General features: G+C 35.5%; 3 protein-coding genes across 10 annotated transcripts in view; 2 read left to right on the forward strand and 1 right to left on the reverse strand.

Moving 5' to 3' along the window:
• On the forward strand, positions 1-14,556 carry adgrf3a (adhesion G protein-coupled receptor F3a). 5 transcript variants are annotated; one of them, XM_042437108.1, is made up of 18 exons: positions 1-2,867; positions 4,154-4,209; positions 4,307-4,319; positions 4,443-4,574; positions 4,683-4,835; positions 4,931-5,034; positions 5,182-5,240; positions 5,341-5,492; positions 7,179-7,388; positions 9,503-9,739; positions 9,846-9,983; positions 10,382-10,505; positions 10,854-10,923; positions 11,202-11,381; positions 12,604-13,974; positions 14,058-14,099; positions 14,249-14,284; positions 14,373-14,556. In XM_042437108.1, the coding sequence occupies exons 2-18, from the start codon at positions 4,162-4,164 to the stop codon at positions 14,427-14,429; spliced, it is 3,126 nt and encodes a 1,041-aa protein (XP_042293042.1). In that variant the 5' UTR covers positions 1-2,867; positions 4,154-4,161; the 3' UTR covers positions 14,430-14,556. The 5 variants fall into 5 exon arrangements, with proteins under 5 accessions (XP_042293042.1, XP_042293046.1, XP_042293043.1 ...); XM_042437109.1 differs by lacking the exon at positions 1-2,867 and having other exon boundaries at positions 3,853-4,209; XM_042437112.1 differs by lacking the exons at positions 14,058-14,099; positions 14,249-14,284; positions 14,373-14,556 and having other exon boundaries at positions 11,202-12,686.
• On the reverse strand, positions 9,656-16,373 carry LOC121914130 (ankyrin repeat domain-containing protein 66). Of its 3 annotated transcripts, none has more exons than XM_042437209.1 (4): positions 16,193-16,373; positions 15,122-15,350; positions 14,800-14,915; positions 9,656-9,673 (listed from the first exon to the last, which is right to left on the reverse strand). In XM_042437209.1, coding segments are annotated over exons 1-4 (486 nt in total). In that variant the 5' UTR covers positions 16,332-16,373; the 3' UTR covers positions 9,656-9,671. The 3 variants fall into 3 exon arrangements, with proteins under 3 accessions (XP_042293143.1, XP_042293141.1, XP_042293142.1); XM_042437208.1 differs by lacking the exon at positions 9,656-9,673 and adding an exon at positions 14,286-14,410; XM_042437207.1 differs by lacking the exon at positions 9,656-9,673 and having other exon boundaries at positions 14,210-14,915; positions 16,193-16,372.
• Positions 16,362-16,729, forward strand: part of smc6 (structural maintenance of chromosomes 6) — a 25,523-nt gene continuing 25,155 nt past the window's right edge. For both annotated transcript variants that reach the window (XM_042437104.1, XM_042437106.1), the window contains exon 1: positions 16,362-16,453. In XM_042437104.1, the coding sequence (XP_042293038.1) occupies positions 16,432-16,453 (22 nt within the window). In that variant the 5' untranslated portion in view covers positions 16,362-16,431. The remainder of the gene's footprint in view (positions 16,454-16,729) is intronic.

The raw sequence follows: 16,729 nt of genomic DNA on the forward strand, positions 1-16,729 counted from the left end.
TGAGTCTAAACTCCATCTATGGTCTTCTCATTAGCGCAGGTCCCAATCAATAAATCAAAAAGTATGTTCCTGTACACAGTATGAAAAGTTTGGGTCTAGACTAAAATAAAATGTCCCTCATAAATATACTTTGACAGAGCATTAGTATTGACATTGTATTTTATATTTTATTAAACAAATGAGATCCTCAGTGTTTGTATTATCCAAATGGGAACAGAAAAAGAGAGTCCTGTTTCACAAAGCTCCACTGTGCTCTGCTTATGAAAGTCCAACTAGGGTTATAGATAATTCAATCCGGTCTGTAAAACTATACAACCTGGTCATATAAAAGACAGGAAATACATACTATTTAACATATCTGTGCACTGGTATTTTGCTTCTGCTCCATGTGTGTACAAAAGAACTATAGACATACTTCAAACATTCAGAAATATATATGTCTAAACCTTTTGAATTAATAATATAAAAACTAAAATAAACCAATAAAAGACACTGTAGTTGCAGCATATCAAGGTTATGACTTCACACTGACTACTTTAGTCACAGACTAGTCACAAATTAGTCTAAAACCCTCCAACTCAAGTCCTAAATTTGGGGTTTGAGTCCTAAACAAGTCATAATGATGTGAGCCATCAGTGACCTTAGAAATAGCGGATGACAGCAAGACCAGAAACAAACTAGACTACCAAAACAAAAACAATAAAAGACAAAAACAACACACCAACACATCTGATCACTTTAAATGAAACTTGCTTTGAACATAATTGAAGTACCTCAATATTGAACAGTACTTGAGTAAATGTACTTAGTTACACTCTGAATACAATTGATGAAAAAAGAATAATCCATGTCCGTGGATACCTCAATATATCCTGTAACATGTCTTGAAAAATACAAATTGATTTTAAAATTAAGTTTCATCCCCACTATCTCTGACAAACGCTGTCCTTTATCAAAGCAAACTTAAACAACAACAGACCAGCTTGCAAATGGTACAAAACAAAATGATTCATTATGTGTTTGATCTAAATGCAGGACATTTTAACTCTCTACAGTGGTTAAGCATTGCAAACAGGCTTCGGTATCTTGCATCAATTCATGTGTATAAATGCCTCAATGGTCAAACACCAGACTATTATTACTTGTAGGTGTGTGAACGTGCTAGAGATCACCATATAACCAACACTCTGTGAAAATACAAAAATATGGTGCTTTTAGATCTAAATCCTTCCAGTGTATTGTAAAGGAAATAGAAAAAGAGGAGAGGTGAGTGAATGCATCTAGTGTTCATCTAAAAATGTTTAATTTGTATAACAAGTATTTATATTTGCATGTCAGCTTTTCAGTCAGAAATGTAGCAGGAACTCAGTCGTGGGGCAGTCCAGGACCACTATGGAAATAACTTTCTGTTTTCATCCTGTGTCATGCTTCAACTTTATGCATAATACTGTGTAATACTGTGTGCTTTTTACAGTTTGTTTGTTTATTTTGTGTGGGTTTTTTTTCCTTTTTTTTGTGCATTATGTTCATGTTTTGACCTGTGTTTTTTTGTCAGTTTTTCTGGTGAATATATGCAAAGTGTGTCAGCTGTTTTTATGACAGAATGAAACCAAACTACATCAGATTATCTTAATTTTGCGACAAAAATCTGAATTTTCAGTTCCCTGAAATATCATTGTTATATTTATGAAGTTAATCTCTTGTACAATAGACTGTACATAATTTTATATTGAATTAAACACACATTTTCATTGACCGTAATATCTCTTGTTAATTTCCAGCAATCTCTCCATCTTAAATTAATATAATTTCTCCTTAAATCTCGGTTCCGCTTATGTACAGAATATGATGTATGCAGGATTGTGTAAATTTCTGAGTCAAATATAATTTCCCCTAGGTTGTTGTGCTGTCCACTGTGGAGCTTTTGACCATATCAAATGGTCTTCATCAACCACTCGAGCTTGCTCAGTTGCTGTGCAGATGTTCAAACTTTCCATGATTATGACTCAGGACTGAAATGAAGCTTGACTTCTGAGCAAACTCCATCTGCTGATAAAGACCATGTGATGCCGTCAAAAAGCTCCGGAAAAAGCAAGTCAGTGGACTTTCAGTGGAGATTGTTTTGTCAAAGTCAAGGTCGTAATGAGTCCTTCACAAAACAAAAAACAACAAATCAATAATTGTATCTCAAATTAACAGACCTCATTAAAAACAAAACTGTTGGGAAATCCTCTCATTTAAATACAATTTTTATATTTCTGAGTCCTGCTGGAACTGTGTAGCAGTGATAACGTGTGCAGGTGTGATATGTTGTCCCCCAGGGCAGTCTTGATCCCTCTTGACATTTTGAGAGGACGTAAAACACACCTGCTAGACTCGCTGATATTCCTGCATTTATCTCTCATTTGAAATTTCAGATTTCTTCCACTGAATAATAATCTCCCCTTTTTAAATATAATCCTTTTTCTACCATAGTATACAATATTGAATCTTAACCAAAATGTTCAAATTCATTCCAGGAGATTAGGTCTGCATTGTATTTATTACTAGAAATATGGACACAGGAAAACAGCTTCAGGGCATGACACACCACTTTTACACCATGTAGCCTAAGTTTTGAAAGCCAAATTAGTCCAACATAACAGCCTTTTACACTTTGCATATATACCTGCAGTGACCTCTGCCAGCTACCAATAACATGTCCGCTAGTCTACTAAAAACTGCCCCGTGTTCTTCATTTCCTCATAAATTACTGCAGCCACAGCTCCATCGCTGCAGTGCTGTCTTTCACCTGCACAGAGAACGAGTTCTTCGAATATCGGGAGGCGCTACAGTGATGGTTTTTTGATACAAATCGAGGAAAACAGGTTAGCTGATCTTTCTTTATTGATTATCTTTCATAATATATACAGTATGTGATATTTTTCATACCAAACACATGTATTATGGAACCCTTGAAATGAAAAATACAGCATTTGAAAAAAATGGAAGATAGTTTTACATATTTTTGCAGTTTTAAAGGATATTAGGTACTAAAAGTTGTGGTTCTCTATCAAAACATATTTTTTATAGCTTTTGACCATATCACATGATAAGATCACAATAAGTCTTCACTTATCCATCTGATTGATGTGATTCCACAACAAATTCATAATAGAATTTATTTATTTGATCATCTGAACTTCTGTTGTTAATTATAAAATTATGACTCCTGCCTGCTTTCAGATTTTTTAAACTGACTATTGTTGTAAGACAGACGTGAAAAATTGTGAACCTGTCTTTGAATTACAAACTATCTCAAATATCAAATATGTGAGGGCTAATTTTGGATACCCATAACACACACGAATTGATCATCCAGATTTTTGAGTTTGACAACAGTGAGGATTAATTTACATATTTATTATCTCTCTGTAGAGACTGAATGAATAGTCAACTAACTTTCTCTATACGCCTTAAATGTTTGTTTTTTAAATAATCTTTAACACCTAACTAGGGTGACTTTTGTTTTACTATTTTAACATAAGCCCATAAGAAATGTGTAAGATAAAATAGTAACTATGAAGGCCAAAGAAAGTTTATAGCTATAACTCTCTTAACTGTTTTAAGACGCACAAACCTCATTATATATTATGATACCTTGCTCAAAGGTAACAAAGCCACAGAGGAGGCAATAGAAACTTCAAAATGTATTTCTCATTGCTCAGTCCTCAAGTAAAAAAGGAGTCTGGGTAGCACAGTGAAAATGTCACAAAATGTCTATACACTCACCAAGCACTTTATTAGGAACACCTGTGCAATCCGATACAACAGCTCTGCCATAAAATCTACTTTTACAAAGCGTATAAATTTTCAGTTTTTGTTGACATTGTCAGAAAGGTGATAATACTACTTTATGTTTATTATGCAGTGTACTACAGTGCATTATATTGAGAGGTGTTCCCAATACCACCACCACCCACTACAAACTTAAAAGTAAAAGTAGAATTTGCGGCAGAGCTGTTGTATTGGATTGCATTAGATTGCACAGGTGTTCCTAATAAAGTGCTCGCTGAGTGAAGTTCTACATTACGTTATCCGTCAGTGACTAGACTTCTGTTTTGTAACATCAGCTCAATACAAATGACTTTTTATGTTATATGATTATTTGCAGGATACAGGATGTGGACCTTTATACTTCTTTATACTCTGGGACTAAACATCTGTCAGGTAAGTCAGTATCATAGGACTACACATCAGGGCTTAAAATTCAAAACTGCAACATTAAATTACTTTCAACTGAATGATTTTCTTTTGACTTTCACAGGCTACTGGAGAAGGTAAAATTATATTTGAGTTTCAACATGTTTCAGTGTAACACTGTTCTTAAACAGATAGTGTATATGTGATATTTAGGAATGTATTGTATTTATGTCTATGTCTGTCTGTTTTTCATGTTTCAGATAATTCAACACAAATGTATTATGTCAAACTGATAATAGACAAAAGTGCGATCGATAACATAACTGCCATACTGACGACACCTTTTGTGCGTGACAACAACCTGATAGTTGAAAACCTTGACTTCACAACAAGTAAACACTTTTCTAATATTTTCAATACTGCATGTTCTGCTAAATTTTCATTGGAAAAAAAGAATTGATCCCTGATTAAAACTATTGTGCTTTTTTTTTCCTAATGAGCCTGTAAGAGTGTCAGCGCTGGCAAAAAGTGTACATGTTCAAAAGGCTACAGATGGAGAGACAGAGTTTATCATTCTGATGAGAATGACTGCTCTGGTGACAAGTGTACCTTCACCCAAAACTTGAATCCCATGTGTATTTCAGACAATACAGGTATTCAGTCAATTTTCTGCGCTTGTGTGTGTGTATTTGAGTGTATCAAGCGAGCATACAAGCATCCCAAAAACTGACAATTTTTTTCTTTACAGTTAATATCAATGGATCACTTACTTTGTATGGTATGTCCTATCACGACTGTCTGTCTAACAAGGAAGATAAAGTTATAAATTGTACAAACAATTTGTTACAAAAGGTAAAAACAAATATTTATGAATGAACAGCACATTACTCAATCAATACCCTTAATCAGATTAGGAATAATATAATTAATTGTCTTGTCATTCACCAACAATACCATTGTATTAAAACTTAACTCAGTGAATAAGTTGTTGCCTTTCAGATGAAAGAAGTGTATAGCACTTTGAGCGGATTTGACAGCATAGCAATTGGCAATTACAGGTACTTGTGCTTGTTTACTATATAACACTTCAGTTATGTTATATGATGCTGTCTGTTTTCAATATGTGACTGAAATCTGGGCTTTTTTTCTTCACTGAAGCGTTGGAAGCATCATTGCAGATTTCACAATGACCATTGCTGCCCCAATCAATACAGATGAGCTGTCTTCAAAATCTGAAGAACTGGAGAAAAAGCTCAAAGATCCGAAAGATGTGAATGGACTGGATGCATCAATTTTTTTGGAGACTAGAGGTAATTATATCTATATTTGGTGTGTGTAACATGCATGGTTCCTAGAAAATATATCCTCCCTACTCTGGTGATCCCTGTCTTTTCCTCTAGCACCACCATCAGGTTAACATTTTTTATTTTAATTGAAACATCTTGCCATGACATTACATACAGATATCCATGCTGCCAACAGGATGAATCCCAATGATTTCTCATCTCTTGACTTATCATCTACCGCAACCAACAGTTCAAAGATTTCAATTATTAGTCTCTCCACATATACTGTATGGATTGGTACAAAATGTAGTACAAACATTCATGTTCCCTGCAGGATGAATTTTAATGACTTTGGTGATCCTTTGACCTTTCATCTAGCCCCACCATCAGGTCAAAATATGAATTGTTCCAATATTTTGGTTTTAGACCACATACCAACATCTAATGGTGAACACAGTAAACATTACCTGCCAAACATAAGCATGTTAGCATTAATTGTGGTTACATTAGCATGCCAATGTTAGCATTTAGCTCAAAGCAGTGCTGCTAGCACAGCTATAGACTTGTTAGTATTCCAATTTAAACTCTGATCAAATTGATTAAAGCTGAACCGATCGATAATTTTATATTATATTATAAAACAATGGATCAGTGATTATGTGTGGTTGCTAGATGTGTAAATTGGTGCCTAAATCAATTAATGCAGGGTTCAATTAAAGTGAAATCTGAGGTAGTTTTAACTAAATTATGAAGAAACAGCTCATTGAATGATACCTTTAACCTTTAATATTACAAGATTATATCAAAGTTCTTCACTGATCTTGGCAATTTGACAAAACATTCCCAACTCAAGGTTGATATTCTAGCTTTTTCCAAAAATCTTGAAGCTAACAAAGACAAGAACACCTTAAAGTGCTGTGGCAGAAATCATATTTCACCAGTGAAGACTGCTTGATATGGTTGATAGCTCCATAAAAAGTAAGTTCTAACTTAACCTTATGCATATATTTTTTATTTTTATGAGGCTTTAAGATTCCAGCCTACATCCCTATACAAATGGGTGAAAATGACATTTCATTTGTGGTGCTCACAGCATTGGGAAATGGCTTTTGAAAATTTGAACAATAATCATGTGTCTTTCTAGAAAAAAAATCCTGTTTACTCAAAATAGTCCACTGACTTCACTATCAACAAATTTCCAAAGAACAAAGAACTATATCTTTGACAGAATGTTTTTTTTTTTTGTTTTTTTTTAAGGTGAAGAATGTAGAATATCCAGAGTTACCAGGACCGTGTTTCTGGAACAACATGTTGCTGCTGAGTTTTATGTTTATATTTTGGGTTTTGAAGAGCACATATGAAATTCCATTCAAATCTCATCCCAGAAGTAGAAATCTCTAAGTCTCACGAGATAAAACTAAAACTGCATTTTTTTAATTGGAATGAACTGACCCTTTAAAAACACTGTTTAGCTGTTTTCTGTGAAATCATTTTATATCATTAAAGATCAGATACACAACACTGTTCAGTGACATTCGGACAGCAATGTCACTGGCAGGAAAAAGGGGATTATTTCATTCAGCTTCAAAGTATGAGCAAATAAGAAAGAGAATTTTATGGCTCTAAGTGAAGCAGTTACTCACAGACACACACACATCATGCCCTCTGGGTGTAGCTAACTCATTAAACTCTGTTTTTGTTTTTTTACAGGTATTGTTAAGTTAAGCATACCATCTGGCCTTGTGCTTTACAACTCCAATGCGACTATCAGCTGCTCAACAACTGAGGACCTGGGAAAACCAAAGTGGCACCTGAAAACAGACTACACAAATGTCATAACAACTGGCACTGAGTCAGAGGTGATAATAAATGGCAATGAGTCCACAGTCAAGCTCAACTACACATCAGAACGCTGGGCAGGTATATTTGTTTCCCCCGTATTTACATTTTAGAAGGACAGATATTTTACCCATTAGCTGGCTTACACTAAGTGCAGATAAGTCATAAGAAATTCAGTGGTTAGTTTTTAGACAGTACTACAAAACCACTGCCTGTTCCTGGAGCTGAATCTGTGAGCTTCCTTCCTTCCTGTGATCAAAAGTACAAAGGGATGAGAGAGCACAATGCTCTGCAACCTAATAAAACGTGCAAATGGACACATCTCAACTAAAATAAGAAAGCATCTTCACAACTTTGACAACATGTATTGCATGTTGCATTTTTCTTAAAAAAAAAAAAAAAAAGCAGCAAAAAAAGAAATCACAATCGCATTGGAAAAATAAATTCAACAATTTGACAACGCATACAGTGTAGCATACAGACACAATACAAGCACAGAGATGCCAGAATTCATTAATAACACAATGACAGCAGTTGCTTCTACCAAAAGCAATCAAATTATTGAATCAATAACCTACTTTTGCCCCTTTCACTAACAAAATTGCATCTTGTCCCTTTTGAAATGTATAACTGTATGGTTGATGCCTCTGTCCTCACTTAATTGCTTTGTGTTGGTTTACAATTCTGTGTACTGAAGTAGACATTTTTTCACATTATGGACAAGCAAGTTTGAGTAATACCAAATTAGTTTAGAATATAGACAAAAAACGCCACAAAAAAAGTTTCACTTTTTAAAAAGGATAGATGAAAAAATGTCTTTATGAGAAAATCCATATACAAAACCTGTGCCTCATAGAGTTTTCTTGTAAAAAACAAAACACATTGTATATTTCCTTGAGGTCTGAGAAATGTGTTCAGTGCATTTCCTTTTTCATAAAATATTTACAAAGCATTGACAAGACCCATATTTGTTAGCTTGCAGTCTTTTTCCTATCTCACTTTATCAGCACATGCTACGTTTTTTAGCAAACTGTCACCACCAACTGTTGATCAGCGGAATAGGCAACATGTAAAATACGAACAAACGACCCATTAGTGAAAACTAAGCTATACTTGTCATCAAAAACTCTACAGCGTGTCTTTAAACATTTAAAGCAGCTATAGAGTTGTGAAGTAGAAGGAGCTATTTCAGACGCCCCTGGTTCTGGAAATAAAATTGCCATTAATTTCTCTCATAGACAACGTTACGTGACTTATAGTTTGAGCACTTCTATAGCTTGGATCAGCATGAAACTCTCCCGGTTAAATCATCAGTACAAAAGATGAGTAACTGTGTTAGAAAATAAATGGCTCTTTGGCAAAAAGTCGAAATTACAGCACCAGTCAAAAGCTTGGAGGCACCTTCTTATTCAAGAATGTGGGAAGGTGTGTCTAAACTTTTGACTGATGCTGTAAATGACTGTGTACCATGGAAATTTAGAGATAGAAGTTAACTAACTACAACTCCCGAGCTGCATTTCAGCAAGAAACCAAGCTTAATATTCAATCATGTGCTCTGCTAACAGCAGTCAGAAGCTAAAGATTACGGTGTTGAGAAAACTTATTTCACCATCTACAGAGTGAATCGGTTTAGTTTTAACTTCTGGTTCACTTTTGAGTGGATTCAGAAACTATGGCTATCGTTTACAACTTCAGCAACGAAACATTTTGAATTCATTATGCTCTGATTCATGCTCATGGCTTCTTCTCCATAGCAACTGCAGCCAAGGCTCATGGGTATTGTAGTATTTTTTTTAGCTGTCTGCCATGCCAAAATCACAGACAAAACATTATTTTTCGTAAAGAAAGTAGAAATAATTAAAATTGGTGGTCATGATATAAGCCTATAGGATCGTTACATTATCTGGGAGAATCCTTAGTTTCTATGTTAAGTAATGTTGAAGAGATTAGTTAAAGAAAAACTTGAAATGGGAACTCATATTAACTGGTTACATGACTATGATAAATATTCCCCTCAGGATTTAGAGGAAATCAAAACCTGTGTAAAATAATTAAACTGGATTTTCACCATGTTTGTCTATTTTTCTCAGAAATAAAAACGGAAAAAAAAAAATCTGAATTATTTGGAAGATGCAAGAATCCCTTACACGTTCTACATATAGTGGCTTTAACTCTCATCCCTGTTTTTTTCTTAGGAGAGTACACATGTACCTACAAGAAAGGACACATATCTCACAAGGCCAGTGCTGTATTGAGGGTATCTCTTCTGCCAAACATCCGCATCACCACAGATCCATCATTTCCACGCTGCCAAAGGAGTAATGATTTACGGCATGTGACAGTCAAATGTGAGATACGGAATAGCTCTGAAACATACAAAGTGAACTGGAGTGACAAAAATATTAACTCAAAAATAGATACTTTTATTCCTAGTAAGTACATTTTCTTATGTTCATCTTCTTTGTTCATTCAGTTAAATTAAACCATGTGCAAACTTGTTATGAAATACATGACATAAATATGATGTGATCTTTGCAGGTCCTCCTGAAAAAATCCTTTCTTATGAAGCTAAAACATTCGTTGGCTGTCAACCACCCATACCAAATGTAACATGCACATTTAAAAACAGGCTCAATCAAACCCGAAAGGCTGAAATAGAAATCATTACAATAAATGGTATGTATTAGTTAAAATATTGTCCGGAAACAATTGCTGTGGCCACACTGTTTCCATATTTCCACTGAGTGCTCTCTCTCACACACACACACACACACAGACACACACACACACATATACGCACACATATTTACATATACATCTAAATCTAAACCTAAACATATGTGTGTGTGTGTGTGTGTATATATGTATATATATGTGTATATATATATATATATATATGTATATATATGAATGAACCTGCATGCTACCAAAACAAACTGCAAAAAGTAGATCATCTAACTTCTTGTTATCCTGAAGTTAACTTTGTATTTTGAGTGGAATAAATGATAAATCGAGTCTTCAATTAATCTGTAATGCTGCTGTTAATAGATCTTAACTTTGCTTCTACAAAACAGTAAATGATGCTTACTGTGAAGCTGACGGTGAGTGGGAAGAAACCAAAGCTAACTACACTGCAGTGTTGCAATGTAAGAACGCAGCTGGACAAAAAAAAAGGAAATGCAACGAGGAAAATCAGAGGTAGGGCTGCAACCAGTAATTTTGTTTAATTGAATAATCTGCTGATTATTTTTTGATTAATCCTAAATCAAAAACTAAAACATTGGACCTACAGTACCAGTCAAAAATTTGGACACATGCTCCCATTCTCTTGAATGAGAAAGTATGTCCAAGCTTTCACAATTTCTTATTTTGTCCAAATGTCAGTCCAAAAGACCATCACAGAAGACGAAGAAAACTTTCAAATATTCAATTAGAACTGAAACCAATGAATTGTTGGCATTTTTGCTTAAAAAGTGACTAAAACGATTAATCAATTACCATATGTGATTCATTTTCTGTCAATACCAATCATTTTAATCCTACAAGGGGGATATGGGGACCAGTGGAGTCAGCGTGTGTGAACCTGGAAGTGAACGATGTGCTGGAAAGAGCAATTGTAAGCCTAACTTTAAACATCTCTAACATTTTCACTCTGTCACTCAGTCTGTCACTCTGTGTAAAATCTACATGATTTGATAGAAAAGAGGCTCAAAACAACTTACTTATCAGAAAATAAAACAACAGATTAAGGTAGCCTGCTATTCAAAAGCTGAAGTAATTATAATCAACTGTGACAGAAATACCATAGCTTTGTACCGAATAAATCCTAAGTCATAACTGACGGTTTACATTTTGACACATTTAATCACCAATAAATCATCCCTGTTGTTACAGACTGCTGACGTTGGACTTGGCGAGCTAGCTGACAATGCTGCCATTGTGTTTTCCCGTCTTCAGAATGTCACTAATAGCACAGACAAAATCAACTCATTTGCCAATATGAATGCATCTGTTGAAGTACTCGTCAGTATGAGTAGCAAGCTAAACCACATACACAATGAATCGACAGTGAATGTAAGTATTACCGAATCTTTGATTGTCTTCATTGAATGTTATTACTGATGATCAACCGATATGGACTCAAAAACAGAATTACTTTCATTTTCCATTTAAAGTTATAATCCTTAAGATTTTCATGAAATCAAACCCAATTTTTAGCCATGTTAATGACATGGCTCCATGGATGGCAATGTCCGTCTGCCAGTCAGTCCACGACTTTGTTCCAAACAAATGAAAAATTTCTTAACTATTAGATGGATTGGCATTAAATTTTGCATCGATATTCATGATACCCACAGGATGAACCCTAATGACTTCGGTGCTCCCCTGACTTTTCCTCTAGCGCTACCATGATATTGACATTTTTGTTTTTTATTGAAATATCGCGAAACGACATTTATGGTCCTCAGACATTGAATTGTAAAAACTTTGAATCCCTGACCTTTTATCATCATCAGGTCAAAAGTTCAACTTGTCCAATACTTTGGTTTACCACCAAATACCCAGAAAACTAAAGACATTCCCATCAACCTCAGCTGTACTTAAATGTTAACATGGAAATGACAAATCATTATAACATTACACATGTTAGCATTATCATTATGAGAATGTTAGCATGCTGATGTGTGCATGAAAAGCGCCACAAGTATAGCTTAACAAGGCTTCTAGCATGGCTGTAGACTCTTGGTCTTGTTGAAACTATTTATCTGCAGCATTTTGTCTACAACAGGCATTCAATATATTTAGATTATGTAATTACACCTCTTATATAGTAGTTCTTATTGTTATTGGCGGAGTCCTGCATTCAAATTGCCTTCATACATGATAGGGATTCACAGCAAACAAGGCATGCATGTAACAGCCTCACTGTTTAGTGTCCTCTCTTTACATCATATCAGAACTGTATTAAATTATTACTAATGCAAACTCAGCATCCCACTGCTGCTCTTCAGTTGTATTTCTGATAAAGTGGCTGCTCAAGTGTTTGCTGTAGTATTAAACCTACCACCAGTAACCACAGGTGTCACCAAATCAACCTGGGCTGAACTCTTCAGGATTATAACTTTAAACTGCCAATAATGCCAATATTCAGTATTTTCAAATAGACTTTTTTTCACTAAATTTGACCATGAACTTTTTTTTCCCTTTTTATACCAGGATATAAACTTTCTCTAACTTTGAGCAAATATGTTGTACTTAAATCAAAATAAATTAAAACAAGCTTTCTTCTTTCCAGGATGTTCTGGAGTCATCCAGCAATTTGCTGGAAGAATCTCTTAGCAGCTCATGGGGAACTGATAATACAAAATCAGGGCATCTCAAGACAAATGAAGGGGAAGGCAGTTCGTCACATGTCTCTCTGGCTGAGAGATATCTGAGTTCTGTTGAGCAGTTAATTGTGGTGGCAAATTTTACGACTGCCAGTAGAAAAAAAAATATAGAGGTAGAGGAAAGAAATTGCACACAGGGGTCACAATGTACCAACAAGGTGTTCAATGTCAATGTCTCTCTTCATAGTTCAACCCCTGACAGTGTAAAAACAGCCGGGATGAAACAACTAGAGAAGTATTTGCCTTACAATGATACTGTCGAGCCTAACAGCATTGTTGTGACAGCAACAACTAAGGGAAAACAAACAGCTGGAGTTAGGGTTACAATTGACTTTGCGTTAAAAAATCCAAGGGCTCCGAACACCCAGCTACTGTGTGTCTACTGGTCCAACAATACCAGAAGCTGGTCAGAGGATGGGTGCTGGTGGGAGGGTCCTTCTGAGGTGGGACGCTGTGTTTGCCAACATTTGTCCTCATTTGCTATGCTAGTGTCAAAGACACCACTAACAATCCCTGGGATAACTGAGATAACCTACGTCGGACTGTCTGTATCGATCGTGTCACTCATTATCAGCCTTGTGATAGAAATGAGTGTCTGGAGTGCTTTAGTTAAGACAAATAGTTTATATTTACGGCACACTGCCCACATAAACATTTCTGTTTGTTTGCTGGTTGCAGATTGCTGTTTTTTAGCATCTTCTACACCAGAAAAAATAGATCAAATCTGGTGTAAGACTTCTGTAGTGTTGAAGCATTTCTGTTATCTTTCCATGTTCTTTTGGATGTTGTGTCTGAGCACCACACTTCTTCATAAAGCCGTTTTCCCTTTCCATAATTTGAGCAAGAGGAACTACCTGAGGTTCTCCTTAGTCCTGGGCTATGTGTGTCCTTTGCTTATCGTTGTTATCACGTTTATTGCCAATGATGGCGGTGCCGAAGATTTGTACTTCTCCAAGAGGACCTGTTGGCTGGTTTATAAAGGATTTATGAAAGGGTCCATCCATACATTTCTCATACCAATTGGCATAATTATTTTTGTCAACGTGTTCTCCATGCTGGTTGTAATCATGAAGCTTTTGGATCACCCTAAGAATATACAAAAATCTAATGAAAAAGAAAAAACAGCTGCCAAAACGGTCATGAGATCCGTTATTCTTCTGACTCCTATCTTTGGTGGGACATGGATTTTTGGATTTGCTGTAACAATTCTTGACCTCACATATGGAAACATAGCCTTCGTGGTCAATTACGCCTTTACCCTGCTGAACGCATTCCAGGTATGGTCAATTCAACCTTCAACTAAATATCTGGACCAGTCAAAGTATTTCTTGCTCAGTAACCATTGTAATTTCATTTGCAGGGTTTGTTCATTTTGTTGACCACATGCCTGGGGGAAAAACAAGTAAGGAACTTAATTACACTTACTTACTACATCTAAGTTAAAAGTGTAGTTATGAAATGGTATTGTTTATTATGTAAAAAATAGAAAAAGTATTAACCACAAACGGGTAGTACAGCATCATTAAAAATGGTTTAATCTAATTTTGACAGACGCGTGAAGCACTGCTGAATCGTTTCAGAAACAAAGTAAGTGCACTACATCTGGGTTTACTCATGTAAAATACAACATTGAGTACTGATACATCTTACACATCCTTCTCCTTCTGATCTCCAGACTCTGGCATCCACTGCAAGCAGCTCGACAAAGTTAGACTCAACATGGAAGAAGTGAAAACACGTGCACTCTTAAATCACAACAAACTACATTTTATACACAAAACCAATGATAATAGCTTAAGCTACATTTACTCTAACGTGATTTTTTTGTTGTTGTTTATTTTGGTTTATTAATTTTGATGGAGGTAAAAAAAAAAACTAACTGTACAGAATTGTAATGTTTGTTTAGTACTGTAGATCTGTGTTTTCGACAAAATTATACGCTCTTTACTCTATACTCTTTGCTAAACTGAAATTAAACTATAATTTAATGTCAAATGTGGTTTGCAATACTGTTCAGTATATTACACGTTTTTCATTAGTACTACAGCACTTAAACGCCACTGAAACACTAACAACTTTAAGTCTACAGTGATGTCACTCACAGATCCTGTTTTCTTCATTTTCTTTGCCCTGCTCTGCCCACTCCTCATCTGTGTCATCCATTGAAATGCCTTTTTCGGCTGCCATCTTGCGGTAGGCCTGGCACTCAATCTCTGCTCTGCAGCATACAGAAAAAGGAAATTTGTTTATTTAACTGATCATCAAAATTGCTGCTTATGGTTACTGTGCTGTGTATTTAAAAGGAAAGCTGTGTATCTAAAAGAAAAGTTCAATCAAAGTATGTGAAAATCATTGAAGTATGATTCACAGAATAACAACACCATTAGTGGAAGAATTGGAATACTGTTGGGCTTCATTTCATACTTTTTAAGGAACCGAACACAGTCCTGGTGTCCATATATCTCGGCTATCCGTACTGGTTTGTCTCCACTACAGTCCTCCTTGTCTATGGGAGCACGGAGAGAGTGCAGAAGCCGCAGCACAGCCAGTCGACCGGATTCTGCAGCAAAGTGAGCAGGAGTCCATCCATGCTCTGTCCTCAGACATGGTCTGGCTCCGTGCTCAATGAGGATCCTGACTGTTTCTGTATGTCCTGTGAAAAAATCATCATAGTAGGATGTGACACATGTATTTTTTAGTGATTTTTAAACCTTTTTGCAAAGGGTATATTCATTACAGGTGAACTGATTAATCAATTTTAGATGGACAGAAAATTCATCAAGTAATATATCAAGCCTAAACACCAATCATTCCCTGATTCCAATCTCTCCAATGTGAGGATTTGCTCCTTTTCTCTGTTTTATGCCTTTTTAAATTGAATAGCTTTGGCATTTGGACTGTTGCTCTGACAAAATTAGACTTAAATTGGGAACTTGTGATTAACATTTTTCAAGATTTTCTGACATTTCTTGAACAAAATGAAAAAAAATGACTCGATCATGAAAATAATCATTAATAGTTGAAGGTCTAACATTTTTCAATCAATGCAAAACACAAGATTGGAACGAATCACTTGCAAATTTACAGACAAGTCTTTTAATAAAACGACTAATATTGAATGTCCATTAAGTACAAGTTAATGATGTTTTCTGATGCTACTGTATACTGTTTCAAATAGTTTGGTTTAAACCTCATGACACAAGAGTAAAAAACTAGCAAATATGTTCAATTCTAGTCATTTGGAAAGCACAAAATGAGTCATTTGTAAATTGTAAATTGCCATAATAAAAATACTAACTTGGTCCCTTTGTGCGTGAAATGTGTGAAACTGTCCAATTTTAGAGCTTTTTAACACCTATTCTACTGACCATTAAGCTAACTCTATAACGGAAGTCAACAAAAACACCATTTGAGTGGTGATACCAGCGACATTTGAAACCTGTAACTTATGTTACGTGTATCAGGAAAAAGGATACTGTACATTTTCACTTCTACCTTTAGCTGCAGCCCAGTGGAGTGGTGTCTTGTAGCTCCAGTCGATGTCTCTCTGATTAGGGTTGCATTTATTTTGCCTCAAAATCTCCTCAACTTGATCAAAATCTCCTGCTGCTGCTGCCTGGTGCAACTCTGACATGTCGTGACAGAGGTTGCCTAGCAACGATTGACCAACACAACATGGCGCCAAATCCTAATTTGCATTTGTAAACGGCAATGCTGCCACCTGCTGTAGCGAGATGAAACCCGAATGTATCTCTTGTGAGTAAATGAGTCACTCTAATTTAATTTAGTAAACATATTGGCTTTGAAAAGTAGCATTTAATATCATGGTGAAAGACTAAGTCAGTTTTTAAAAGTTTGTGAATTAAATTTGAGTTTAGCGACCTTTAGGCTAAATTTAGCCTGAGGATGAAGAGAGATGGAAAAAACAGTGGACTCATTACACCTAAATTCATCTATTTAAACTGAAAGGCAGTGCAATATCAATAATTCAGCTTAAAACTTTTAAATGTTTGACATTGGAAGCAAACTAAG

Source organism: Thunnus maccoyii, chromosome 16, assembly GCF_910596095.1.
Source record: "Thunnus maccoyii chromosome 16, fThuMac1.1, whole genome shotgun sequence".
NCBI lineage: Eukaryota > Metazoa > Chordata > Actinopteri > Scombriformes > Scombridae > Thunnus > Thunnus maccoyii.